This window comes from Monodelphis domestica, chromosome 3 (genome assembly GCF_027887165.1).
Source record: "Monodelphis domestica isolate mMonDom1 chromosome 3, mMonDom1.pri, whole genome shotgun sequence".
NCBI lineage: Eukaryota > Metazoa > Chordata > Mammalia > Didelphimorphia > Didelphidae > Monodelphis > Monodelphis domestica.
Window position 1 is genome coordinate 478,486,921 of NC_077229.1, and position 27,464 is coordinate 478,514,384.

General features: G+C 34.8%; 1 protein-coding gene across 17 annotated transcripts in view; it reads left to right on the forward strand.

Annotated features, from left to right (window-relative positions):
* Positions 1 to 27,464, forward strand: part of CAST (calpastatin) — a 161,282-nt gene that overhangs the window by 83,236 nt on the left and 50,582 nt on the right. For 8 of the 17 annotated variants that reach the window (XM_007487240.2, XM_007487245.2, XM_007487246.2 and 5 more), the window contains 12 exons: positions 4,217 to 4,276; positions 9,684 to 9,755; positions 9,993 to 10,004; positions 10,426 to 10,467; positions 11,818 to 11,874; positions 11,997 to 12,113; positions 16,282 to 16,350; positions 18,509 to 18,607; positions 25,441 to 25,521; positions 25,742 to 25,780; positions 26,738 to 26,827; positions 27,104 to 27,199. In XM_007487240.2, coding sequence (XP_007487302.1) covers positions 4,217 to 4,276; positions 9,684 to 9,755; positions 9,993 to 10,004; positions 10,426 to 10,467; positions 11,818 to 11,874; positions 11,997 to 12,113; positions 16,282 to 16,350; positions 18,509 to 18,607; positions 25,441 to 25,521; positions 25,742 to 25,780; positions 26,738 to 26,827; positions 27,104 to 27,199 — 834 coding nt within the window. The remainder of the gene's footprint in view (positions 1 to 4,216; positions 4,277 to 9,683; positions 9,756 to 9,992; positions 10,005 to 10,425; positions 10,468 to 11,817; positions 11,875 to 11,996; positions 12,114 to 16,281; positions 16,351 to 18,508; positions 18,608 to 25,440; positions 25,522 to 25,741; positions 25,781 to 26,737; positions 26,828 to 27,103; positions 27,200 to 27,464) is intronic. The other 9 variants (XM_007487244.2, XM_056824686.1, XM_056824685.1 and 6 more) reach the window with 2 other exon arrangements.

The following is a 27,464-nucleotide window of genomic DNA, read 5'->3' on the forward strand; positions in this document are numbered from 1 at the left end:
TTTGTGAATCCATCTGGACCTGGGGATTTTTTCTTAGGGAATTCTTTGATGGCTTGTTGAATTTCTTTTTCTGATACAGGGTTGTTTAGGTAATCTACTTCTTCCTCTGTTAGTTTAAGCAATTTATATTTTTGTAAATATTCATCCATGTCACCTAGATTGCCACATTTGTTGCCATATAGTTGGGCATAATAGTTTTTAATGATTGCCTTAATTTCCTTTTCATTAGAGGTGAGGTCTTTCTTTTTATCTTAGATACTGTCAATTTGGTTTTCTCCTTTCCTTTTTTAATTAGATTGACCAGAACTTTGTCTATTTTATTTGTTTTTTCAAAGTACCAGCTTTTAGTCTTATTTATTAAAATCAATGGTTCTTTGATTTTCAATTTTATTAATTTCTTGTTTGATTTTTAGGATCTCTAATTTAGTCTTCATCTGAGGATTTTTAATTTGTTCACTTAAGTGTTTTTTAATTTGCATGCCCAATTCATTGACCTCTGCCCTTTCTAATTTGTTAATATATTAACTCAAGGATATGAATTTACTCCTGAGGACTGCTTTGGGTACATCCCATAGATTTGGAAAGGATGTCTCATCATTGTAATTTTCTTCAATGAAGTTATCAATTGTTTCTATGATTTGTTCTTTAACCAATTTTGGAGAATCGTATTGTTTAATGTCCAATTAATTTTTGATTTGCCTCTCTATGTCCCCTTACTAATTATTATTTTCATTGCATTGTGATCTGAGAAGGTTGCATTTATTATTTCTGCTCTTTTGCACTTGTTTTCAATATTTTTATACTCTATCATAAGCTTTTTCATCAGAGGCCTTGTAATATGATATTCCAGAGGCTAAAGGAGTTAGGATTACAACCAAGAATCTCCTACTCAGCAAAACTGAGTATAATCTTTCAAGAAAAAATAGATATTTAATGAAATAGAGAATTTTCAAACTTTTCTGATGAAAAAACGAGGTAAATAGAAATTCTGACTTTCAAATTTAAGACTCAAAAGAAATATAAAAAGGGAAATAGGAAGGAAAAATCATAAAGAGTTCAAAAAGGTTAAGCTATTCTTCTACATGGGAAGATGGTACATATAATTCTTAAGAACTTTATAATATTAAGGCAGATAAAATGAATATACTTAGAGGGCAAAAGTTTGAGTTGAGTATGATGGAATTATATCCAAAAAAATTAATTTAAGGGGTGAAAAAGAGGGATACATTGGGAGAAGTAGAAAGAGAAAGATAGATTTGTGTAAAATAAAGTCACATGAAAGAGGCAAAGAAGCACTTTTATGCTGTAATGGGGAAATGGGAGGGAGGGCTGGAAGGCAACACTTGAACCTTACTCTTATCAGAATTGGCTTAAATAGAGAATAACACACTCTCATTTGAGTATAGAACTCTATCTTACCATATAGTAAAGTAGTAGGAAAAGGAGGAAAGGAAAACATGTGTTGGGGAGGGGAGGGATAGATCTAAAGGTGAATTAGAAACATTTTTGAGGAGGAACAGAATGAAAAAGATAAGAGAAAGAAGGATAAATTGAGAGAAATATACAGTAATTTTAACTATAAATGTGAATGAACCCATCCATGAAACTGAATGACATAGCAGAGTGGGTTAAAAATCAGTATCTTAACAATATTTTTGTTTACAAAAAAACACACTTGAGTCTGAGAAGCAGGTACAAAATAAAGGTAAGGAACAGGCGACATATTTCATGTCTATCATGTATATCATGAAGTAAAAAAACACAGGTAGCAATCATGCTCTCTTATAACACAAAAGTAAAAATAGATCTAATTAAAAGAGTTGAGCAGAGAATCCACATTTTGTCACATGTACCATAGACAATGGAATAATATCAATACTAAACATATATGCACCAAATGGTGTAGCACCCAAATTTTCTAAGAAATGTCAAATGAGTTATAGGATAAAATAGGCAATAAAACAGTACTAGTGGGGACCTCATCTTTTCCCTCTTAGAACTAGATATTCATAACCAAAAAATGAATAAAAATAAGTTAGGGAACTGAATAGACTTTTAGAAAAGTTAGATATGATAGATCTTTGGAAAAAAATGAATGGGAAGAGAAATTAATATACCTTTCAGTTAATGGTACATGGCATCCACACAAAAATTGGACATGTAATAGGGTGCAAAAACCTCACAGCCAAATGCAGAAAAGCAGAAATATCAAATGCATCTTTTTTCAGATCAAACTGCACTAAAAATAAAATATCCAGTAAAGGACCACGGAAACATAGATTAAAAATTAATTGGTAACTAAATAATATAATCCTAAAGAATGAGTCAAAGAACATTTCATCAATGAGAATGACAGCAATGAGACAACATACCAAAATTATGAGATACAGCCAAAACAGTACTTTGGGAAATTTTTATATATCTCTAAATGTTTGCAACAATAAAACTAAGAAAGAGAAGATCATTGAATAAGGCATGCAACTAAAAAATTAGAAAAAGAACAAATTAAAGTTTTCAAATTAAACACCAAATTAGAAATACTGAAAATCAAAGGAGAAATGAATAAAATTGAAAGGAAGAAAACTATTGAACTAATAAATAAAATAAGAAACTGGTTTTAAGGGGAAAAACAATAAAATAGATAAGTCATCAGTTAATTTGATTAAATAAAAAGAGGAAAACCAAATTACTAGTATTAAAAATGGAAAGAATGGACTCATCGCCAAAGAAAATTAAATTTAAGCAATTATTGGGAGCTATTTTGCCCAATTATATGCCAATCTAAGTGAAATGGATGAATATTCACAAAAATATGTCACCCATATTTTTTTAATCCCTTACCTTCCGTCTTGGAAACTATGTATTGGTTCCAAGGCAGAAGAGTGGCAAGGGCTAGGCAATGGGAGTTAAGTGACTTGCCCAGGGTCACACAACTGGAAGTGTCTGAGGCCAGATTTGAACCTAGGACCTCCCATCTCTAGACCTGGCTCTCAATCCACTGAGCTACCCAGCTGCCCCCACAAGTCACCCATATTAAAAGAAGAGAAAATATAATACTTAGATAACTCTATCTTAGAAAAGGCAATTAAACAAGCTATCAATGAACTCTCTAAAAAAATCACCAGAATCAGATTGATTCATAAATGAATTCTATCATTTAAAGAACAATTAATTCCAATACCATATCAACTATTTGAAAAAATAGGCCAAGAAATCCTACCAAATTCCTTTTCCAGAACAAATATGTTGTTATCTAAACTAGGAAGAGCAACAATAAACCAACAAAAATTTAAACTAGTATTTCTGATACAACACTGAATAATAATGATGACAATGGGCATCCTTGTTTCACCCCTGATCTTACTAGGAAGGCTTATAACTTATCTCCATTACAGATAATGCTTGCTCATAGTTTTAAATAAATACTAGCTGTCATTTTAAGTAAATCTACATTCATTCTTATGCTTTCTGGTGTTTTTTTTTAACAGTAATGAGAATTTTATTTTGATAATAGCTTTTTCTGGATCTATTGAGATCATAATATGATTTTTGTTGGTTTTGTTACTGATATGATTAATTTTGCTAATTGTTTTCCTAATATTGAACCTTCCCTGAACTCCTAGTATAAATCCTACGTGGTCATAATATGTGATCTGTGTGATATATTGCTGTAATCTCTTTGCCTTGTACTTTATTTAACATTTTGTATTAGTATTCATTAGGGAATTTGATTTATGAAATCATGCTATATGAAAATGCTATCCACCTCCAGAAAAAGAACTGATGGAGGTTGAATGTAGATCAAAGTACACTTTTTCTTACTTTCTTCATTTTTCTTGGATTTTTAGGTTTTTTTATCTGTTTTCTTTCTCAACGTGATTAATATAGAAACATGTTCTACAAGGCTCACATGAATAACCTATATCAAAATGCTTTCCTGCCCATTGAGGGGAAGGAGAAGAAGGGAGGGAGGAGAGAATTTGAAACTCAAGTTGAAAAAACAAATGTTAAAAATTGGTTTTATCTGTAATTGGAAGAAATACATATTTGAACTTTTTTTTTTTAATATTGCTGACCTACTATGGGCATTGATACTCCAAATCCAATGAGACTGACTAGAAAAGATAGGATATGATTATTAAAGAGATAAAGGAAAATGTGGGTTTTAAGTAAAAAAAAAATGTCTCAGTCATATTATTATTTCCTTTCTTAACAGACATCGACTTCCTCTCCTGCTTCAGTCAGTACTCTCAGTATGAATCCCACAGAAACCAAGGTTTGTGACAGCTTTGGGGAATTAATATGCTTTTTAACTTTTCTTAAACTCTTACAAATGTGTTTGGAAAAGTATGGAGTAATAATTGCTTTAAATTATTTTATATTCCTTTGTGAAATTAGGTTACTTGTTATAGAAGCCATTTCCTGATTCACAGGTACCTTTGGAAATTCAGTTTTTCCTAATAACAGAACAAATAGTCAAATATCGGTTTCCTAATCCAAATGTGTCAAACACCACATGACTGACCCTCCACAACACTCCTAAATGGAGGCTAAACCAGATTAAAATATAATTGAGAAATATTTAACCAAATACAGTAAACCATAGATAACATTATATTTGAAAACCAAGTCAATATGCAGCCTCTGGAGGTCCTTAGATATGGATTAGTGGCCCCCTGTTTCTTTTTGAGTTTGACACCACTTATCTGATCCTCTTGTTGCTCAGTCATTCAATCTTGTCCAACTCTTCATGACCCCATGGACCATATGGCTCATGGGGTCTTATCTTAGCAAAGATAATGGAGTGATTTGCCATTTTCTTCTCTAGTGGATTAAGGCAAACAAAGGTTCAGTGACTTGCCCAAGATCACACAGTGAGTAAGTATCTGAAACCAGTTTTGAACTCAAGTCTTCCTGAATCCAAGCCCATTACTCTATCCACTGATCTACCAAGCAGGCTCCTAAATTCTCTAGACATCTGTAAATTTCTACTGAGATAAGAGTTTTTTAAGTCATGATGGCTTTTTGGATTTTAAATTTTCTTCTTACTCCTAGATTTAAGTTAGTTTCAGGATTTCAGATAAACAAATGAAAGTCTATTTTGTGGTTTCTCCAGTAGTCTCATGAGTTGCTAATATATTGGAAGGAACATGAATACAGAAATTTCTTAAAAAATAGTTCATTTTTTCTGTCCATTAAAGTTACCTATGTGTATCCAAAATGAGTTCAAATGTAATTGCTTTTCTTTATTTGCTGAAGTTTCCTCTGGAAAAGTATTCTCTCTTTCTTTTCTACCTCTCCTCTTCTTTTCCCTCTCTTCCTAGTCTCATATATACATACATATATACATATATATGTATATATATACACTTTTTTATTCTAAGAATCAAAACTTGGGATTTCTTAGGCTACAGATTCATTGAAAGAACTAAATTTTTTTTTTAGCCTGGAGAAGAAAACAGTTAGTATTCTTAAGAGTTGTTGCTAGGAAGATGCTTTAGAATTAGATTTGGAATCCACAGAATGAACTAAGAGTAATGGATGACACTTGCAAAGAGTCAAATGTGACCTCAAGGAAGGAAGAACTTACCCCAAATTAGAACTATCTACAAGAACAATGGGTTGCATTTTTATATAGTAGATTTTCTCTCACTCTGGAGGTCTTAGTTTGACTCAAAAAGCCTTCAAAGTTCTTATTATGTGTGAAAGCTACTATGCTAACTGATGACTTAAGATACAAAATCTTAACAGTCCCTGCTTCCAAGGAATTTAAATTCTGTTGGAAGAATGTACCACAACTATATAAATAGATCAATAAATATAAGGCCTTTACCAAGGGAGAAGCATAATGATTGAGAATTGGATTAGGAGTCCAGAAGACCTATTTTGCTATACAATATATTGATTTTCTTTTAGCTAGTTACCTGATCTTTTTAGCTATATATATTGTCTTTTAAGCCCTGGCCATATGGCTTTTACTATTTTTCTTCCTTCCTCCTCTAAGTCCCCCTGTTACCAGACTTCGAATACCAGGATCAGCAGTCACATTAGCCTTCAAACAGGCTAAGCAAAGACTAGGGGTGTTATTGGCATGCTTTAGATGAAAAAGAGCTTCAGAAAAGTGAAAAAAAAAACATTAGGAGAAAAGAGGAAAAAATAAGTATGTGTGGCAGAATGCCATTAATAGCTGACTCATTCCTAATCATTGGCACCATGCCATTGATTTCCCACCATTACTAGAGGTTTCAAATTATATAAATGCTAATTACTAATTTTCTTCTTCATGTACATTGAGTTCCTCTCGGCTTTTTCAGAGCAGTTTTATGAGAACTGATAAGCATGTGATCTCCAAACTATCTTTTTTCCCAAAAAAAGCTACCCCTTCTGTAGTCAAATTATGCCAGAGCCTATCTTTATATTTGGGCTCACTTTTATGATATCAATAAGCCCATGTAAAATCATATTATAAAATACATATTATTATTGTTATTTTAAAACATAATTTTTTCATATTAAATAGTTATCATAGGATTATTGTTGTCATAGATTTAGACCTAGAAGCAAAGGTGTGCAGGAGCCAATTCAGACATACTAGCCCAGAAAACCCATTTAACAGTTTTCAGTGACCATTTGTATACTTCAGAAATCAGCAAGATACAGCAAGCTTGATTTATTGTTTTGTTGATTGATCTTAAAAAAGTAATATAGAAAATGTTACTAATTAGATTAAATTTAAAAGTGCTTTTTTTCCCCCTGTAAAACCAATGGCTAAACACTTTCTACCACACGTCTGCCTAGAAGAGATCTTGTTGTTTCTCAGTCATGTTTCACTCTTTGTGATCTCATGGACAAGGTTTTTCTTGGCAAAGGTACTTGTGTGATCTGCCATTTTCTTCTATATTATCCTTATTTTACAACTGAAGCAAACAGGGTTAAATGATTTGTGCAGGGCCACATAGCTCATATCTGAGGCTATATTTGAACTCAATCTTCCTGACTCCAAGCCTGGTGCTCTATCTACTGCACCACCTAAAGGTCATCTAATCCAATTCCCTTATTTTACAAAAGCAGGAAACCAGGGTCCAGAAAGGTGAATGGCCAAAGTTTGCATAGCTAACAAATGTCTGATAATGATTACAGATTAATCTGTGCATTTCACAAATGTAAGGCTGCACTGGTTGCATAGTCAATTTTTGTTGGCAGATTGTTATAGACAAAGAAATTTGGCTATTAATTAGATACCTATTTATAGTATTATGGCAATTTTGACAAGCTATATAGTAGTCTGGTTTTTTTTAGCCGAGTTTCTAAACTATAGTATTTTGACAAGCATTGAAAAATACAGAGGCCCTCTGTGATTGGCACATGGCGGGTACTCAGTACATGTGGAAATGTACACTTCTCAAAGAACTAAAATACCAAGTTATGCTTGGTTTATTTCATTCCTAAACCAAGAAACCACTCAAAATGACATTTACAGGAACCAAAATAAAGTCAGTGGCATGAACAAAGGGAATCATTACAGAGTATACTGTTGGAGTATAAATGGGCCTTGGAACATGAATGTTTTGGTTGCCTGCCCGGAGCAGCAGCCCTTTTGTACAAAGGCTTTGGGTATGATCCATCATTGTGCAAGTGATTCAGTCTCTGGATATTTTGGGTGTTAAACAAAATGTTCTATTGAGCTGTAGTCTAGATAGAAGATCTAGAATATTGAATATTCTAGATAGAATATCTAGAACTTAAAAGGGGGTGCTTTGGGGTAGAACATTTCAGCGTCTGGCTTCTCAAAACAGTAAGCATATAATTATAATCAGCAGTAGAATCAAACAGAAAGGCAGTTACAAACTCCAAAATATTTCATCTTCTACAACATAAGTTTTATGAGGGTGGAGAGCATGTCTTGACTAAACTCTGAATCTCCTTATAGTGCCTAGCAGTCAGCCATTAAACATTTATTTTGTTGTTGTTGTTGTTGTTGACTGATTTCAGTCATGTTTGACTCTTCATGACTCCATTTGGGGTTTTCATGGCAAAGATACTGCAATGGTTTGCCATTTCCTTCTCCAGTTCCTTGTATAAGTGAGAAAACTGAGGCAAACACATTTAAGAAACTTGAACTGGATCACCCAGCTAGTAAATGTCCAAGGCTTGATTTGAACTCCAGAAAATGAGACTTCTTGACTTTGTCCACTTTGCCACCTTATTATTATTAAATATTATCATTATTTATTATGATTAAATATTAATATTAAAAATTATTACCTTTAAATATCTATTATGTACCAGGCACTCTATACAGATCAAAGGGAAAGACAATTCTTGCCCTCAAGGAGCTTGCAATCTAGTGGGGGAAGACAACCCACAAAAGGAAGCTGAGAAGAGTTGAGGAGAGGAAGGTGCCTGGCACTGGGGCATAATGGAGAAGTTAAAGAAGTATAGCCATGGGGCAACTTACAAGATCACTGACCTGGGCCTCTCTCTAAATGAAGGTTCTAGAGCTCATTGTTCCTACCTCCAACAAGAGGGAAAAGGGCAGTGTAAGTTGTGACACCAAGGCTGCTTTGATCTTGCAATCTAATGAGGTTTCCCAATAATAAGTTTCCTGAGGCCATGATGGAGAAGTCAAAGAAAGACAGCCAGGTGGAAAATGAAGTGCTACACCACTCTGAATCTGTAGGCACTTCATTAATATTGGTGAATTTGCTTGGGCCTAGTTTTGTTTTGTTTTTTATTTAGAAATTTTTTTAATTTTTTTAACTTGACTTAGTAGAGAGAATACTGGGCTAGAGTTAGGAAAACCTGAAGATAACAGCCTCTAACACTTATTAGCTGATGATCATGGCAGATAGTTGGTGTAGCAAACAGATAGCAAGCCTGGAGTCAGGAAGATCTGAGTTCAAATCCTGCCTCAGAACCATTCTAGCAGTTTGACTCAGTGGAAGTCATTTAACCTCTATCTGCATCTATTTCCTAATTGGTAAAATAAGCTAGAAAAGTAAATGGAAAATCATTCCAGTATCTTTGCCAAGAAAACTCCAAATGACTCATGAAGAGTCAGATTTAACTGAACAACAAATGGACAAATCACTAAACCTCTCCAAACCTTTTTAATTCCTTAAGACTCTTTAACTTTTAATGCATTGCAGTATGTTTTAATAGAGGGAACTTACAAAACTTTAAAAACAAAAAACATTAAGATTGGTTAACAGAAACTTGGAACACTACTAAAGGGAGCCCCTATAGATTTGTTGATGACCATATAAGTAACTCTTGTAATCATAGGTGAAAACAATGTCCAAAAAGTAGCTACCCAAAAGTAAAGATTTTCTCCATCAAATAAATCTGCTAATTTTGCAGTTAGCAAAGCATAAAGGAGTCTTTCTGAAATTTTTGCTGTTATTTACTTTAAATATTTTAAATTTAAAATGTGAAATTAATTTTTAATTTCAAAATTGAATTAATTTTAAATATTTTAAATTAAAGTTCTCCTTTTGGAATATGTCTGTTTATATACATGTACCTATAAATATATGTTAAATACATATATAGATGTATACAAACCTATATATTAACCCGAACCATAAAAGTTAATTTTTTTTGCCGTTTTCTATACTTAAAGTGTTTGACTGTTTCATCAGACTTAACCATTTTTTTAAAGCCTCAATAAATATATATTGTAGTATCAGGCTACTCCAATCAATAAAGAGACCAAAGGACTGCATTATCATAACAAGAAAAAGAAAACTCCCCAGGTGACATGTGGTTCATCTTATTTGTCTGTCTCTGTGAGTCTGTGACACCACAAGCACACTTTACTAATGGTCACCTTACCTGCTCTGCACATACTAATATTTTCAGATCACCATTTTTAGTAAAGAACTAGAAACCATGCTGATTTTCTCTGGTAGGTTCTCTTTGGCATCTCTGCCTCTAAAGTTAATTTCTCTATTTTCTCTTCTATCATGGATTTCTTAATTTTAAACCATCAGCTAAAATTCAAGGTGAGTACTGTGTTGTTTGTGGATCAAGAAACCAGTTTTTCTACACATTGGCAGCAGACCCTTGGTCTGGGAGGTTGGGAGCTATGGTTGGTTATTTAATTATTACTCACCAGAGGTATTTGATACTGATAAGCTCAATGATAATATGACAGATGAAATTTGAAGGACTCAAGAAGAATCCTTGAAATTTCATTGGGGGGGAAGGAGATTATAAAATATCACTTAAAAAGTAAAAGCAAAATATCAGGATTTATTAAAGAATTTTAATGACTTCAGTCAATGTTATTTTTAGAAGTTAGAGAGAGAGAGAGCAGTATTTCCATATTCTTTCTCTTTTAAATAATATTCTCTGAGGGAAAAAAATCCATGGTGGTCTTTGCAAACTTTTAAAATCACTGTTTGTGTTCATTTCTGACCTTAGGCTAAAAAATCAGGAACTGAAGAAAAACCACAGGCAACCAAGGTATGAGATTGTGTGTGTGTTGGGGGGCGTTCCATGCTTCTTGGTATTACTAAGAATCATGTTCAGCAAAACAGCCAGTAGTGGGAAGCAACAGAACCAGACATCAGAATATGGTTTTCAACTCATCCCTGCTACTTCTAGCCATGTATTCCTGGGCAATTAAATTCACCTCTCTACTCCTGGTTTTCCTCTTCTGTAGAATAAGGAAATTGGATTAGGGGATTTCTAAAGTCTTTCAATTCTAATATTCTGTGATTAATAGCATTATATTACTATTTTGTAATATTAATTGTGTGGAGACGCACTTAAAGTTTTGACCCTGAAACATACCTTTTGTGTGACCATTTATAAAATCATTTAACCTTTCAGTCATCTAGACAACTCTATGAAATTGTAAGATGCTAAAAGATTACCAGTTTCAGAGAAATGTGCCAACCTGCAATGGTGGAGAGAACTTTTTCTGCATGCCAGTGAATCACAGGCGCCGGACCTATCCTTTAACGTGTAACTTTTGCTAAAATGAAAATGAGATAGTTCAAGGAGGAAAGTTAAATATATGAACAGCAATCTATTTTATTCAAAGCCATCTTTTAGGCTTTTGGTGTATAGTTTTAAGAGGAGAAAAAAAGTGAGAGGGATAAAGAGCATGGGAAGGGGCAGGAGAAGAAAGCAGTGGCAAATATCAGGGAACAGAAGTGAAGAATGAATTGACTCTTTGGGTTAAGTACCTGTGTTACTTTAAGCAGGAGAGAATATTTTAGGACCTAAATTTAATTGATCTGGATTGGTTAGTAGAGTCTCTAGGGATAAAAGTTTTGTTGTAGCACTGATTATTGATTAGGAAACCTAGTCAGATCTATCAAAATGTATTTTGAGACCTAGAAAGGAAAGAAGGAGTTTCTGGCTTCGTGCCCAGAAGTTTCAGAAATTCTCTTCTATGAACTTACAAGTGGATCAGGTCATCAACTCCCTCCCAACCCCTAGATGTGTCTGTAGTTCCAGAACATCCTAATGGCAAGTAAAAAATGAGCCATCACTTAGATGTTTTATCTACATTCTGACTAATGTGAAGGTTTAGAAGTGAATTTTTAAAAAAATGTTTTATCTGTATCTCTGGCATTCCGGAAACTGGCTATATTATAGATATATTGTTTGAATTATTATTGACCCAAGAACATGCAACTTCCTTTTTAAAGCCACCTGGTGGGGCCTTAAATGATGTTTTCCCATTGAGGAGTTGACAGCTTGGATCCAACCCTCTGTTCTCTGGTCACCTCAATAGCCTAAGACCACTGTTTCATTGCCCATGGGCTTTGGTTAAATGTTTTCTGTACTTCTTGAAATTGGCAGGCTACTGATCCTCCTGGGAAAGATGCTCATGGGAAAAATTCAGAAGAAGACAAGAAGGTAAGTTCCCATGAATTTGATTTTGTTCTCATATATCTCTTTTCTCCCACTTGGAAAAATCCACCAATCTTGTAATTTAAAATAGATCATCCTCATAGTGACATTTATTTCTATGCTTGTAGCAAAAAGGTCCCGCTAAGCAGGTGATGGCCACAGAAAGTAAGGATTCTCTTGCTGGAAAAGAGACCCTCAAGCCTGTTGAGCAACCAACACCAGGGAAACCCACAGAAGGCTCCCAGGTAAAACAATTGGATAAGAAATTTCGAAAGTGTGTCTGGGAAAGAGAAGAATAATCCTCTATCTATAATGATGAGCAGAATATTATAGTCCATCTATCTGCTGTGTTGAATGTGTTGAGCCTTCACAGCTACTGGTACAAAGATTTGCCTTTTTCTGGGGTGAGTTATTTGGGGAACTTGGGATCTCCAAGAGGTCCTGCTCAAGAGTTCAGAGGCAACAAACTGGCCAAAGGGTACTTTTTCCAAACTTCCTAATCCTGAGAAATGGCCAGATGGAGAGGACAAATATATAAGTGAGGACTGAAACTAGTTACTAATAACAATCTAATAAACTCATACTTTGAGGCAGCGAGGTGGCTTAAGATAGAGCACTGGGCTTGGAGTCAGAGGTCCCCAAATCCAGCCTCACACACTTACTAGCCACATAACCTTGGGCAAGTCACTTAACCTCGGTTCACCTTAATCCACTGGAGAAGGAAATGGCAAACCGGTATCTTTGCCAAGAAAACCAATGGACGGTATGGTCCATGGAGTCATGAAGAGTTGGGCACAACTGAACAACTAAACACAATTCTTCACTTCAAATTTGTGTCTACTATATACCATACTGAGTCTTAAGTCTTCTTATAAAGAAAATAGGAAAATGAACTGATGGGTTATATGAAAACAAAAATAAATGTCCCAACTCTACAAATAGCAATTAGATAACTTTTTGATTAGGAGCTTCTGGAAAATAGGGATCTTGTTTATTCATCTGCTTGATAAAGGGTATCCTCAAAATCTTAGTTTGGTTTTTAACTTTAGTAGCTTAAAACTAAAGCAAGGTTTGGAAGGCACCCTATATGCCTGGTGCTAACACGATGTACAGATGTAAACTTTAAACGCTATTTGATAATATCAGTGACTGTGAGTTAGGGGCTATTGGTGAGGTTCAATTCAACATACATTCATTAAGCATTTGTTATCAGGCTTCTGTGCCAGACACGAGGAATGTAAAGGTGAAATTGGACAATGTCTTTAAGAAGCATACACTTCTAGTAAAGTTAAAACTTAAAACAAACAATCCCTGGGAAACAAGGTTGTCAGAAAGCATTTTGTAAACCTTAAAACATGATGTAAATGGAAATTTTTTGTTGTTGTTCAATTGTGTCTAACTCTTCATGACCCCATTTGAGGTTTCCTTGACAAAGGCATTGGAATGACTGGCCATTTTCTTTTTCCAGCTCATTTTACAGCTGAGAAAATCGAGGCAAATAGGGTTAAAGTGACTTGATCAAGGTCACAGATAGAGGAAATATCTGAGACCAGATTTTAACCCAGATCTGAGTCCAGCACTTTATCCACTGTGCCACCTAGCTGCCCTTCAATGACTATTTGTAGACATTTCAAGATAAGTGCTATGATAAATCTGAGAAGAAAGCCCACTTTTTTGTGCATTTGTAGAGGAGGTATCATCTAAATTAGGCTTGAAGAAGAGAAAACTGAGTAGACAGAAGTAATGGTGGGTTCAATTATTCTAATTATTCCAAGCCCAGAGAAAACAGCATATATAAATTTGTGGAAATGGAGGAAGGCAGGACAAAATAAGGCAATAGCAAGTGTCTAGTTTGGCTAAAATATAGTTCCTGCAGAGAGATACTGAGATATAGGCAAGAAAGATAGGTTAGAGGAAGGAAGCAAAGAACCTTCATTGTAGGTAATTTCTCTTTGGTATCCACTGAAAAACCACTAAACTGGGAGTTTTTGTGTTTGTGAGAGGCGTGATGATAACATTGGCAGCTATAAGTACATCAAAAAGAGTTAGAACATTTATAGCAATCCAGAAAAAAAGCATTGGTTGGAGCCTAAACTGAAGGGATAACAATGGCAGCAAAAAGCAGGCTACTGATCTAAGAAATTTCATGGCTCAAAAAAGGACTTCAAAGTTGAGTGTGCTTTGAAATCCTCCTTAGTCAAAAGAGCTGCTGGTCTCAGAATGCATCATTCACAGATGTTTAATCTTTTTTAAGATTTTATCTCAACCTTCAGACTAAGTCACTTAGTAAGTCTCTATTGATTGATCACTAGAGTGAGTTCTGTTGCCAGGATGAGTGTAGTTGCAACGTCTGGCAAACTAGAGTATGAAGTAAATAGCCATCAACTAACAGAAGTCACTCTGAACCTATATGTCTCATATCTGTTTTTCAGATGTTGATGTTCAATAAAGATCCTTTCCTCAATCTCCCTCTTTTGAACTTTATTCTTAACTATCTCTCCAATGAAACTTTAGAGGGATTCATCAAATATTATTATTCATTTTTTTTACATTTCAACATTATTTCATTTGGTCATTTTCAAACATTATTCATTGGAAACAAAGATCATTTTCTTTTCCTCCCCCCTCCTGCTATTATTATCCTTTTCAAATAACTTTCAGTTGAAAATAAAATTTCATTCCATAAAGCCAAATGAGTGTTAAATTTTTTTAATCAGTAATTTTTTAATTGTCTCTAATGCTCTGTGACCCATTTGGGGCTTGCTTGGCAAAGGTCCTAGACTGGCTTCTAGTTCCTTCTCCAGCTCATTTTATGGATGAGGAAATTGAGGACAGTGCATTCTTAGTATGTGTCTGAGGCTGGATCGAACCCATAGCCTTCTTGCCTCTAGGTTCAGCATTCTGTCTTCTGTGCCAAATGTTTACCTAATTGCAATGTACCTAAATGCACTTTTTTATTGGAAAGCAAAACTGAGAAATGCATTTAAAACTTTTATAAATTCAGGACAGGCAATGAGTAGCCTTTTCTCTTCACAATTTTTGTGAAAAAGAATGAAGTTTTAATGGACTGAAATCTCATTATAAATCAGTGAAGGCAGTCCAAAAAGTGAGTTTTGTTCTAAGCTCTTTTGAGGAACACAATGTTCTAGATGAAGGCGGGAAATGTTTTGCTCAATTCTATCCTGGTCAAGCCACATCTAGAGTCTTATGATCAGTTCTAGGTATCACATATTCAAAAAGACATAGATGAGCTGGACCATGTCCAGAAGAGGATTAACAGAATTGTAAGACTGGAGAAAATATTATAGAATAAGTTGAAGCAACTGAAGATAGCCTAAATAAGAACTTTTTTAAAGGGGCTCACATCTGTCTTCAAATATTTGTAAGGTCCTCACTTGGAAAAGGGAAAACTTACTGTACTTGACCCTAAAAGGGAAGAATTAAGAATAATTAGTGGAAGTTGCCACGGGTTGTGGTTTTGATTTTTGTTTTGTTTTGCTTTATGTAAGGAAAGATTTCCTTACAATCAAAGCCATCTAGAAGTTGTCCACTTTTGGAACTTCCTCTTTGGTAGAAATCCTCAAATAGATACTTAAACTATTTGTTAGGACTATTCTAAAAGGGATTCTTAGGTAAGTGCAAGATGGGTTCTTGATTATATGAATTATAGTATCTAAAGGAGTCTACACAGAATGTTAAGAAAACACAAAAATCCAAATCTTGGATTAACTCTATATTTAGTCATGGCTTGGCAACTTCCTCATTAGATTCTTTGTGAAACTACATTGCTAGTTAAGCCTTTAATATAATGAGAGATAAAAATAAGGATTTTTCATTTATGGCAATAAAACAATACAGAGCAGTTGTGGAGTTTGCAGATAATTGACACATCTCCAAAATTCTGAAGAAAGGACTTCTTGGAGCTTCCAGTAGGCAATTAACATAGAAGCCTGCGGTGGTGGAATTTTTGCAAGGAAGAAGAGAAGAGTGACTCAGGAAGATTCTCCACTTTAAAGTTTGGCCCCAAATACAGGTGAAGAAAAATGCCACACATTCATATATGTCCATAAGAGATGGGCACCCCACTTAGGATTAATTGCAAAATTTAAGCAGATGTAAACCTAAAGAAAACCAGGGTTTTTTACTGAAAATTAAACTTTAATTACAAAGACAAGGAAAAGGTGTAAATTCTTATCCATCTTGGTTTATGCAAGAATTTAAGGGCAAATCAACTTCTTTATGCCTCAATTTCTTACATTATTATTTTTTAAAGGCTAATAACAGATACTTGGCTGATAAGAAGAATTGTGAGCCACTTAGTAAATATATAATGCTGTCTCACTTTCAAATTTTCAGAACAAATAAAAAAACATTAATGGTATCATGCTTCCATGACTTTTCTTGTTTTTCTAGAACAAAGAAAAAAAATCCCAGCCTTTATCTGGCCCAGTAAAAGCTGAATCCACTAAACCTTCTAAAGAGGTAGGACAATGGTAGATTCTCACATAAAGAACTTATTCATATTTGTATGTTGTTTTATTGTTTTTCCTTAATCCAATGTGATTATTGAGTATTATATGTCCTAGTCAAAACTGTATTCTTTGGGGTAATTAAGAGCATCTGAGAATTTTACTAAAGGAAAAATCTTTGTAGTTAATTATTGCTTTCAGGCCAACATATTACTAAATTTAAAGTATTTGTGTCCTCTCTTAATATTAAATATATCTCAAAGTTACTTTTCAATTTTGTGTTAGGTCTGTAGTTTCTTTGGTATAGAGAATTGTTAGATCATTAAGTGTAAGTATGGTTCCAATTTAGTACATACAATAAATATAATATATATATATAATATATAATGTCTAATAAATCAATTATACTTAATTTAACAATTATATACATATACATGTACATAATAAATTGGAGTTATGCCTGTATACGTGTGTGTCTACCTACCTACATACATATTATTATTCCATGCAAATAGTTTAAAGTTGAAATTAAAATTTCATTTCATAAAGCTAAACAAGCTAAACATGCTGTCTCTCCCCTCCCTTGCCATCAGACTGTGAACCCCTTGAAAGCAGGGTTTGATTTTTGCTTTATGTTGTGTCCCCAGCACTTAGCACAGTGCGTGGCACATAGTAGGCACTTAATAAATGCTTAATAATTTGACTAAAGAAGTCCTTCTGTGGAAATCCCCTCCACTAACACAGATTAACACCTGCTCCAAAACATACAGTTTTAAAGATTTACTTCCATCTGCTACTCTGGGTAAGTCACTAAACCTCTCTGTGCCCCAGACAGCCTTTGTAAGAGTTTCCACATATTACATTTATGTTTCTTTTCCACACTCAGAATCAAGCCTCCGGACATTGTGAGATGAATGAGACTTGGAGTCCAGAGAATTTGAATGCACCCCTCCATTTACTGGCTGAATGACCCTGATTAAATCCCACTTAGCTTATCTGAGCCAAGCTTCCTTGTCTATATAACAGAGATGATGATAGCTATATTACCTATCTCAGAGACAGTGTAAGGAAAATGTTGGGACAACACATGTAAAAAGCGATGCAAACAGACGGTGCTCAAGAAGCATCAGCTAGTAGCAGTCGTCATTGTAGGAGTAATAACAGCATGTCAAAATCACCACATTTACGATTTCATTGGAACCTTCAAGGCTTTAAAATCCATGACACACCCAATCAGTCACTCCCCAGCCTCTGCTTGAATCCTTTCAAGAAAGGGGAACTCATCACCTCTTGAGGTAGCTCATTCCACTTTTGGATGGATCTCACTGTTTTGAAATTTTTCCTGATGTTAAACTTAAACTCTTTTTACTGTCAAATCCTTCTTCCACCTGATATCCCTTCAGCGACTTGAAAACTTGTCTCCACTGGCCTAAATATGCCTAATCCTTTCAATGATTCCTCATGTGTCCTTCACCTTGCAGTGTGTTTTTCTTTGGGTACTATGTTGATGGGAAATGGAGGGAAAAGGTAGGGAAAGGAAGGTAGCCAGCTGGGGGTCCCCCCTTCTCCGGTAGGGAAATTAACCAGGCTTTTCTTTTCTTTAGCTATAATTGTGCTGGGGAATTAAATGAAATCAAGCCAGACTTCAGGGATCTTTAGATAGGATTTTTTGCCAGAAAATAAAGGTCGGGAAAGGCTAGAGAAAATTTGATCTCTAGCCCGGGAGTAAAAGGTTCGGGGCAAAAAAGGCTCTTCTGCAGAAAAGGCGCCAAAACTCGGGTTTCTCTCTTCTTTTTATATCTTCTCAGACATCCCACAAAGGAAGTGGAGGTTGGGATAGACAGCCCTGGGAGATATAGTCTCCCAGGGTTCAGAGCCATTTTAAAATGCAGAGTACTCTCTTTTTTGAAGCTATCTTGAACTTCATGAAGAAGGATATAACTTCTGGAAGAGGGTTGACCTCCTTAGACCTCAGCTGTAGTACTGTGTGGAGTTCTAGGCACTACAATTTATGGATTTAGTGGGGCTTTATGTGTAAGATTCCATTTTGAATTGTTTCATTGTTAAGGAAAATTCAGTGCTTAGTTGTTCCTCTTTGTGGTGGACCCAAAATCCACATCCATCCATCTATTCTCAAGTAATATTTATTAGATTGTTTTCTTCTATTTCAGAGTTCCTTCAGCGATGCTTTAGATGATTTAGTAGACACATTGGGAGGACCTGAAGAAAATAAACCAGAGAGTCCAAAATATTCAGGACCTCAAGTTTCGGTACAGTATCTGTTATTTGTTAAAGGTATCACAATGTTCACCAGATGAGAACAAATCCATTATTATAATATAATCAATCAATTAAGAGTACATACAACATAGTGAAAAGAAGACTGGCTGAGGAGTTCAAGAGACATGGATTTAGGATATACCCTGTAGGACAGACTAGCAATGTGACTGTGGATAGGGCACTTAATGAGTTTCTTGTCCACAGTGGCAAATAGAGATGACATACCACAGGTTCCCTATGCTGATGAAATTATAGAACTGGTCCATATGATAAAGCATTACATAAATGTAAACTAAGGTTTAGATATACTTTTCTCAAAACAACTTATAGGGGAAGGAGTAGAGAGGTGGCTCAGTGGATTGAGAACCAGGGCTTAAAGATGGGAGGTCCTGGGTTCAAATATGGCCCTAGACACATCCTTAGCTTTGTGACCCTGGGCAAGTCACTTAGCCCCTTACTGATCTTCTGCCTTGGAACCAAGACACAGTATTGATTCTAAGACAGAAGGAAAGGTTTTAAAAATTAGTAGTAGTAGTAATAGTATTGGGGGGAGGGGGGAGAATACTCTACTTTCACTACTGAAATCACTCAACAAATCCTTGTTGATTACCCTAGCTGAGCCTGATGCTACACTCCTGGGAAGGGGAAGGGAATAAACATTTATATAGTTCTGAACACTCTTGCCTCCAGCCTCAGGGTTTTATCCACTATACTGTCTAGTTTCAGGCTGGGTTATGCTCACAAATAAGTATAATTTAATTCAAGAAGCATTTGTTAAGATCCTACTATGTGCAAGGATTTCTGTTAAGTAAATATTTATTGTCTGTTTTTAGTATTCACAGAGGGACTGTTTGGAGTGATCCTTTACTAAAACAGAATTATGAGACCTTTCCTGTTCGCACAGTGCTTCAGAGACCACTGTCCCTGTGGCTGTGATGGTCTTTTGTAAACCTATGCCATATGCCATAATCTCATTCTTTCACATGACCCTGGGCTTCTTCTCTTGGATCTTTTGGGGTAGTATTTTAAGTCTACCTGAACTGACTAGAACAAGCAGAGGCCATTAACAAATTCATGAATTAGGGTTCTGTTGATTAAAAAGTAAATTATTATTTTAAAAGTATACTTGCTCTGATTTTGGTTTGTTTTTTCCTAATTGTTTCCTAAGAATGAAAAGATGTTTATGGTTCACTCTGATACCTTTATGGTAATGATGCTAAAATAGCATTAAAGTCTAAATAAGAACTGATGTTTTTGAAGCTGGAGAAGAATATATTGATTTTATATCTGATTTGCTGCATGGTATAGTATTCAGACCATAAAAGCATCATACATTTCTATATTTAATATTAAAAATAGCCTTCATGGAAGATCATATCCCATCCAAGTGGAGATGTTTACTGTATTGAATCAGTTCACCACACTAAGGAAGAAAAAAATAGTGGCATTTACAGAAATATAGTGTAATGAAGAAGTTTGAGTCTGTCTAGTATCTAAACAGACTAACTGAGCTTCAGTTTGGAATTCTGGAACTCTTTCAAACCATGAAGTTACTCATTAAGAGATAAATTTCACTGAAAAAAACTACATAAAAATATTTCATTTATTATTGTTATAGTCTTGATTTTTACACATTTTTGAGCATTCTTCATGATTGCTGAGATATTTAAGGAAGTGAATCATGGTCACCTAGGCATTCTGAATTTAGTAGTCATTGTGATTTGAGTAAATGAAATCCCAATAAGATCTTAACCTAATTCTAGAGAAAAATTACCTTTGGGGGAGAAAAGAACCTAATAGGTTTGCACATCTAGAGCTGTAAAGAACGTCAGAGATCTTCTAGTCTGACCCCCTCATTTTACATTCCAAGAAACTGAGGTCAAGAGAAGGTAAATGACATCCAAAAACAATGAGTAGCAAATTTCAAAAGTGGAATTTGAACCCATTTCCTGCACAGTACCAACTGCCTTGTAATATTAAGAAGAAGTAAAAGCTACGGCTGTCTGAATGGAAAGATGCTACTCACTAACTTCATTAAAAACTAAATAGACACATTAGCATATTACTTATCACATTCATCATAATTATAGTAATAAATATCTTGAGTCAGAGAATTTCATAGTTGGAAAGGTCAGAGTTTGTCTAGTCCAAACCATGTCAATCAGTGAGTCAGTGAGCATGCAGCTAATATGAGCTAGGCAACAAATGACAGCATTCTTGATAAGGGGTTATCTGACTTCTTTAAGCTGTCCATTCCTTTTTTAGATCACTCTTCTTGTTAGGAAGTTCTTACTTTCATCATGTTTAAATTTGTATTTTTGCAACTTGAATCCATTGCTATTAGTTTCTTATTTATGCACTATTATGTGCATTAATTGAATAAAAAGCACATCCTAAAATATGTTACATTCCGTTAAAGTCAGCAAGCATCCACTGAACACCGACTAAATTCAAGGTCCTTGGGTTAGAAAGATATAAACAAAGCAATCTCTACCTTGAAGGTGCTTATGTTTTCCTGGGAAGGAACAACATGTACACAGAGAAGTCGATCCAAGATACTTACTGAGGAAATTTCAAAGTAATTTAGGGGCACAGAGGAAAGCAGGAGGAATACTATTAGCTTGAGGGAATCAGGAAAGGCCTCCAGTGGAAGATGGTATCTAAGCTGGACTTTGTCAAAGAATCTAGAGCTTCCTAGAGGTGGAGGGGAGGAGGTAGCATTCCAGGAATGTGGGCAACTTATTCGAAGACAGAAATGGGAGATAGAATGTCAGATTTAGACAACAGCAAGTAGGACAGTTCTTCTGAAATAAGGCTTGTGTCAGGGAAAGTGATGAGCCCAGTGATGAAGGGCTTTCAATAAAAGACAAATTTGTATTTTAACATCGGGAACCATTAGTGTTCTTGATCAAGCCAATCCCCTGTTCAGACTGACATTTTCAGAATATGAATTTTGTGTGGAATATGGATTGGAAAGGAGAGACTAAAGGGAGGAAGACTAATTAAAAGGTCATTCTAATAAGCCAGGCAAGAAGTGATAAGAACCTACCCTGGGGTGCTAGGTGTACTGGTAAATATGAGGATGAAAAGAAGAAGATGGTGGTGGGAGATGAGGAAGTAAAATTGGCAAGATTTGGCAAATGAGGGAGAATGAAGAGTAAAGGATGGAACTGAGGTTATGAATCTGAGTAACTAGAAGGATGGTGATAACCTTGATGGAAATAGGGAAGTCAGGTAAAGGTTTGAGTTTCAGTGGAAAGATAAGTTTTTAAATTTGTGTTTGAATTTGTTGAGTTTGAGGACATCCAGGTGTGCGGTGATTCAGTGGAGAGAACACTGGACTAAGAGATAGAAAGTCTTGAATTAAAATCCTACATCAGGCACTTCCTAGCTGTGTGATCACAGATAAGGAAATTAACTTGTATATCTCAAGTTTTTTAATCATGGTACCTCTCAGGGTTCTTATGATGATAAAATGGGAAGTTGTGTAAAGCACTCATCAACCTTAAAACACTCTATAAATGCTAGCTATTGTGATGATAATAGTGATGATATCCAGTAAATACTTGATGATAGGAATAGAGATGAAGGATTAATATGTAGATATGGGAGTCTTTTGTCAAGAGGAAAATTGAACCCATTGAAGCTGATCATATCAACAGAAAAAAATATATAGTGTAATAAGGGACTATTTTGATTAATAATTGATAACTAACAGATCAGGCTGTTATCTCTTTCCTCCCTTCCCCTTTTTTTCCCTTCCCCTTCTTGTTGGTTCTCCTTCTGGTTTCTCTAAATCAACTCAAGGTGAGTTTGTCTTAAATGTCTTAAATGATATATACTCTTTCTCTTCTTTATCTTAAGCAAGGGGTTCATTGAGGAAGACAGGGAAGAATCAAATGAAAGGAAAGAGGGTATGGCATTTCCTAATACTACAATGAGCCTTAGATTGGAGGATGATGGAATGTTTCAATTTAGAGAAATGACTGATAGGTCTGGAGTTCAGTCACTATGAGAGAGAGAGAGAGAGAGAGAGAGAGAGAGAGAGAGAGAGAGAGAGAGAGAGAGAGAGAGAGAGAGAGAGAGAGAGAGAGAAAGATATGGATGGACTTTGTCCTTCTTTCTTCTGTCTTCAAAAGCCTCCAACTGCTTCTCCCAGTCACATTCCAAATCAGAATACTCTCGTTTGAATGACAGGTCATCATTCTCAGCTGCTCCAAACTCCTGCTACAAAATCGTTCTCAACTTCTCACTTCCACAATATCCTCCCTTTTTGTCTTTGGAAAAAATGCAACCAGCATCTTATATTAATGGTAGTTACCTGATATTGATATATATATATATATTTCATTATATTTCTATCTATCTAATTTTTAACACTATACTATGTTAAATATTCCTTTGCCTTCCCAAAACAACAAATCCTAATCTATCTTAGCTATTCTGTGTACCTAATTCAATGCTAAGTTTGGGTATAGGAAAATGGTTTAGGTAATAAGGATTTTACATAAATATAGTTTTTAACATAATAACAAATTATGTAACAATTTTTAACAATTCCAACAGTATTTTGAGTATATAAGTCTTAACTCCTATTAAATATATATATAATGTCTATAAATACCCTAAGTAAAATTTTTATTGCTAACAATTGTTAACCTAAAATCATAATGTAAACTAACTTCTATATTTAAGTATTTGTCTGTCCCTGCTTCCCTAAGACTTCGAACAAATTTCTCTAAACTATCCCTATAGTTAGTCATTAGAGCATTAATAAATTATTCTAATGTAGTTAGTTTGTTAGTACATTAGTGTTCACATATGTACATAGGTTGTATCTAAAAAGATTTACATATGTACAAATATAATACATTGTTGTTGATTTCTGTGCAAACTTATACAGATAAGAAATTTCTTTGTCTGTTTGAATTGTCCACAGAAATGTATCTATCAGGGTGAATTTTGTGTTTTGCAACTATGTATATGTTATATACTTACCCATTCCATGAGATTTCTTCCTACATTGTATTTCTATGTAGCATATGTATGTATATATGTGATGTTAACATGTATGTCACATCCTTACATAACCTCATGATCACAAGTCCAAAATTTCAAAGTCCTTCCATGTCTTTTTGATGTTGATTGTAGAAAACTATGTGTCTTGTCTCTATTCATCTGTGCTGCATGCCACATTTTGTCTGTTGTCGCTCTTGATTGTAGTCCTCTGTTCTTTAATATTCAGGAACACACTGGAACAATCAGAAACATGCATGCATATAAGGTTTTTACATGTGCATGTATGTAAGATTGAAATTTGTCATTATGCATGGAAGTAAAGTATGAATTCTTCATGAGTGCTTGTCAGTATTTATTAGTTGTTCTTCATGTGTGGAAGTAAGTTTTACTTGAAAGGAGGAACCACAACAGAGTGCTAGTATATATACCATCAAAAAGAGGTCAGGACATAGATCATAATAGTGTAGAGTGAAAAATAGATAAAGGAGAATTGGGAGAATGTAGTGTTGTGAAAGCCCAGGGAAGAAAAAGGAAAAAAAGAGAAAGTTATGAACATCTCTAAAAATTGCAGTAAATTTTGCAATAAAAAATATTGCAATAAAAATTGCAATAAATTTAATAAATTTTATGAATTAAATAGGATGTGGACTAGGAAAAGTCATTCAATTTAGCAGTTAAGAGATGGTTGTAATCTTGAAGAGAGTAACTCGGTACCTAAATGTTCACACATCAATTTATAAGGAGGCTTTTGTTTAACAATAACCTTTCTATAGCTAGTAGAAAATTCTGGGAATCTTCCAAAGCCTAAAGTACCCAGGATCTCAAGAGGGTTCTCATTTTTCTGGATCATAAAGAATCTAAAACTATAATATGTATTATTTTGTTAAGAAATTTCTTTTAGTAAGAGTACATTTTGAAGGTAACATTACATATGAACTTTCTCAAAGTAATACATTAGTCTATGATTAACTGGTGCCTGGCACATAGGAGGTGCTGAATAAATTCTTGTTGACTTGACTGTATATGTCTAAGACTTTGGAATTCAAGTCAGCAACCATTTATTTAAATACCTTCTATAGATAAGATACTGTGCTAGGATATAGGGACCAAAATCATACAGTCCTGTATTTCACCATTTTTATTCTCCATTACCACAACATTAGAGAATTTGTGGTCTTTGTATTTAAAACTAAAAAATTATAAATTATCTAACTATTTGAACATTCTATTAAAGAATTAGAATGTAACTGCAGTACTTGGTCCAGTTCCTGACATGTAGTAATTGCTTTTTTTTTTAACCTTACCTTTTTAGAATTGATTCTAGGTATTAGTTCCAGATCAGAAGAATGGTAAAGGATAGGCAATGGGAATTAAATTACTTGCCTAGGGTCATGCAGCTAGAAAGTGTTTGAGGTCATATCTGAACCCAGGATCTCCCATCTCCCTGCCTGGCTCTTTATTCACTGAGCCACCTAATTGCCCCATAAGTGCTTAATAAATGTTTGCTGACTGAATTTCCTGTCCTTGTTCAATAATATTCCAGAGGATGGGGAGGGCAAAGGCTCCATAAAGAAAGGGCTTTACTACTATTGTCTCATTTGATCCTGATATACTTTTAGCTAGTTACATGTGTACTGTGGTTTGTCCAAGATTAATGTAATTATAATTTAATGTCTCAGTTTTCTCTCTAGATTGTTGGATAATCTTCCAATAACTTCATGCATCAGTAACATTTAGTTTCAGCAGGTTCCTCTAATGTTTTTGACTAATTAAATTACATCTGTATTTTTTGTAAATATTTCAGGATCCATTTTCTTCCACTTATATAGAAGAGTTGGGCAAAAGAGAAAGCACAATTCCACCAGAATACAGACACCTACTGGATGTAAGTAGGATGAATATAGAATTTTATTTCATATTTCCTGGAGTTAATGTGCATCGTTGTTAAACTGTTGTTATTTTATAATTTAGTGGTGAAAAATATGTAAAACAAATCCTCATTGAACAAAATAAACACATTAAATACTATATGTTGTAAAGCAGTAATAATCCCATTTTAGCATGGTATAGCCTTTTCACCATCCCCAAATTAATGTTTCTTTCAGAGACATGAAGGGGCAGCAATAGGTCCACCAGATTCTGAGGTAAGTTTAGATGATTATCTTGTAAGATTAAGATGGGGGGGAGGGAAGGATGGAGGGAGAGAGAGAGAGACAGAGACAGGCAGAGAGAGAGAGAAGGGGAGGAAAGGAGGGAGAGAGAGGGAGGGAGGAAATTTTTTGAGGAATTTGATTCCTATTCACTAAGAAGATGGTTCATTGATTTTCTGTAAATTTCCTGTGGGAAGGAAAATAGCCTAAAACATATTGAGGTGAGCCAGATATCTAGTAGGAAAAGTTTTAGAAAGATGAGAAATCTAAAGGGAGAAGTCGATGTTTTCTTAATATAGATTGTAATTATGTTCTACATACTTTTTTGACCAACTTATCACCTTTGCTCATCATAGGTTTTCTTAATACCTCCCTTATTTCTTGAATCCATTATTTGCAGTCACCTGCTTACCACCCCTCATGCAGAGACATTGCATTATCCATCCTGCTACATAACATTTTTATTATTCAGAAAACCTTGTAAGATCATCAGGAGAATATTCAGGTTGAAAAGATGAGCTATTTTGACAGCAAGCAGCTGAGGTTCATTAACAGCACAATGTCATTTTCCAAATAAGACCTGACATTTTCTCCTCTTCTTATTCAGTTCTGGATCCAGGCATTGTCAGTTTGTAATCCTTAAGACATATATGCTACTAAAGAGCCTCCCATCCAGAGGCATAGCCTAGCCTGGCTCACGTACAATGGCATCCACAAAATATCTGAAAAACTAGGAGAAGGCTCCAACATTCCAGTGATGGAGCATGTGTATGGAGGATTTGTGGAAAGGCTTGAAAGTCATGGTTTGATTGCATATGGCACTAGTGGATCAAATTGATTCCATCATGAACCCATTATAACATCAGCCTTCTGCTGTGTGTAAAATAAACTGTCATTGAACGTGAATGCATCATCCATGCTACATGCCATTCATAGTGTCTTTTCATTTAGAAGCAAATGGGAGCTGATGAAGCTATCGATTCTTTGTCATCAGGCTTCACTTGTAGTCCTGCAGCTACAGGAAAGACAACAGATAAAGAGGTATTGTTTTCATGGCATTTGGCTAGAAACACTGTTTTTGACTTTAAAAAATGTTCTGATAATATATGTATAACCCAGATCAAATTGTTTGCCAGACCTGGGAGGAGGGAGGGAAGGGGAAGGAGGAAGACAGTTTGCATCATATAACTTCAGAAAACTTATGTGAAAAATGTTTATTAAATGTAAGTAGTACAATAAAATATCTTTATATAAAAATATTGATGCTCTTAGTGTTCCTAAGGTGGAATTTTAGATTTGGGGGTCTTTATTTTTCAGAAAGCTTCAGGAGGAGAGGTTTTAAAAGCGTCATCAACAAAACCAGTCAAAAGTGCTGCTCCTCCAGACGAGAAGAAACGAAGAGTAGAAGTAATGGTATGAGAATTTCTTTCTTAGGAAACTATTCAATTTTGTCTGAGAAATGATCATTAGCTAGGTGGCCCCATGGATAGAGTAATGGACCTGGAGTCAGGAAAGCATCTTTCCTGAGTTTAAATTTGAATTCAGCTACTTACAAGCTATGCATCCCTAGGCAAGTCACTTAACACTGTTTGCCTGTTTCCTAACCTGTAAAATAAGCCAGAGAAGGAAATGGCAAACTATTCTAATATCTTTGCCAAGAAAACTCAAAATGGGATCA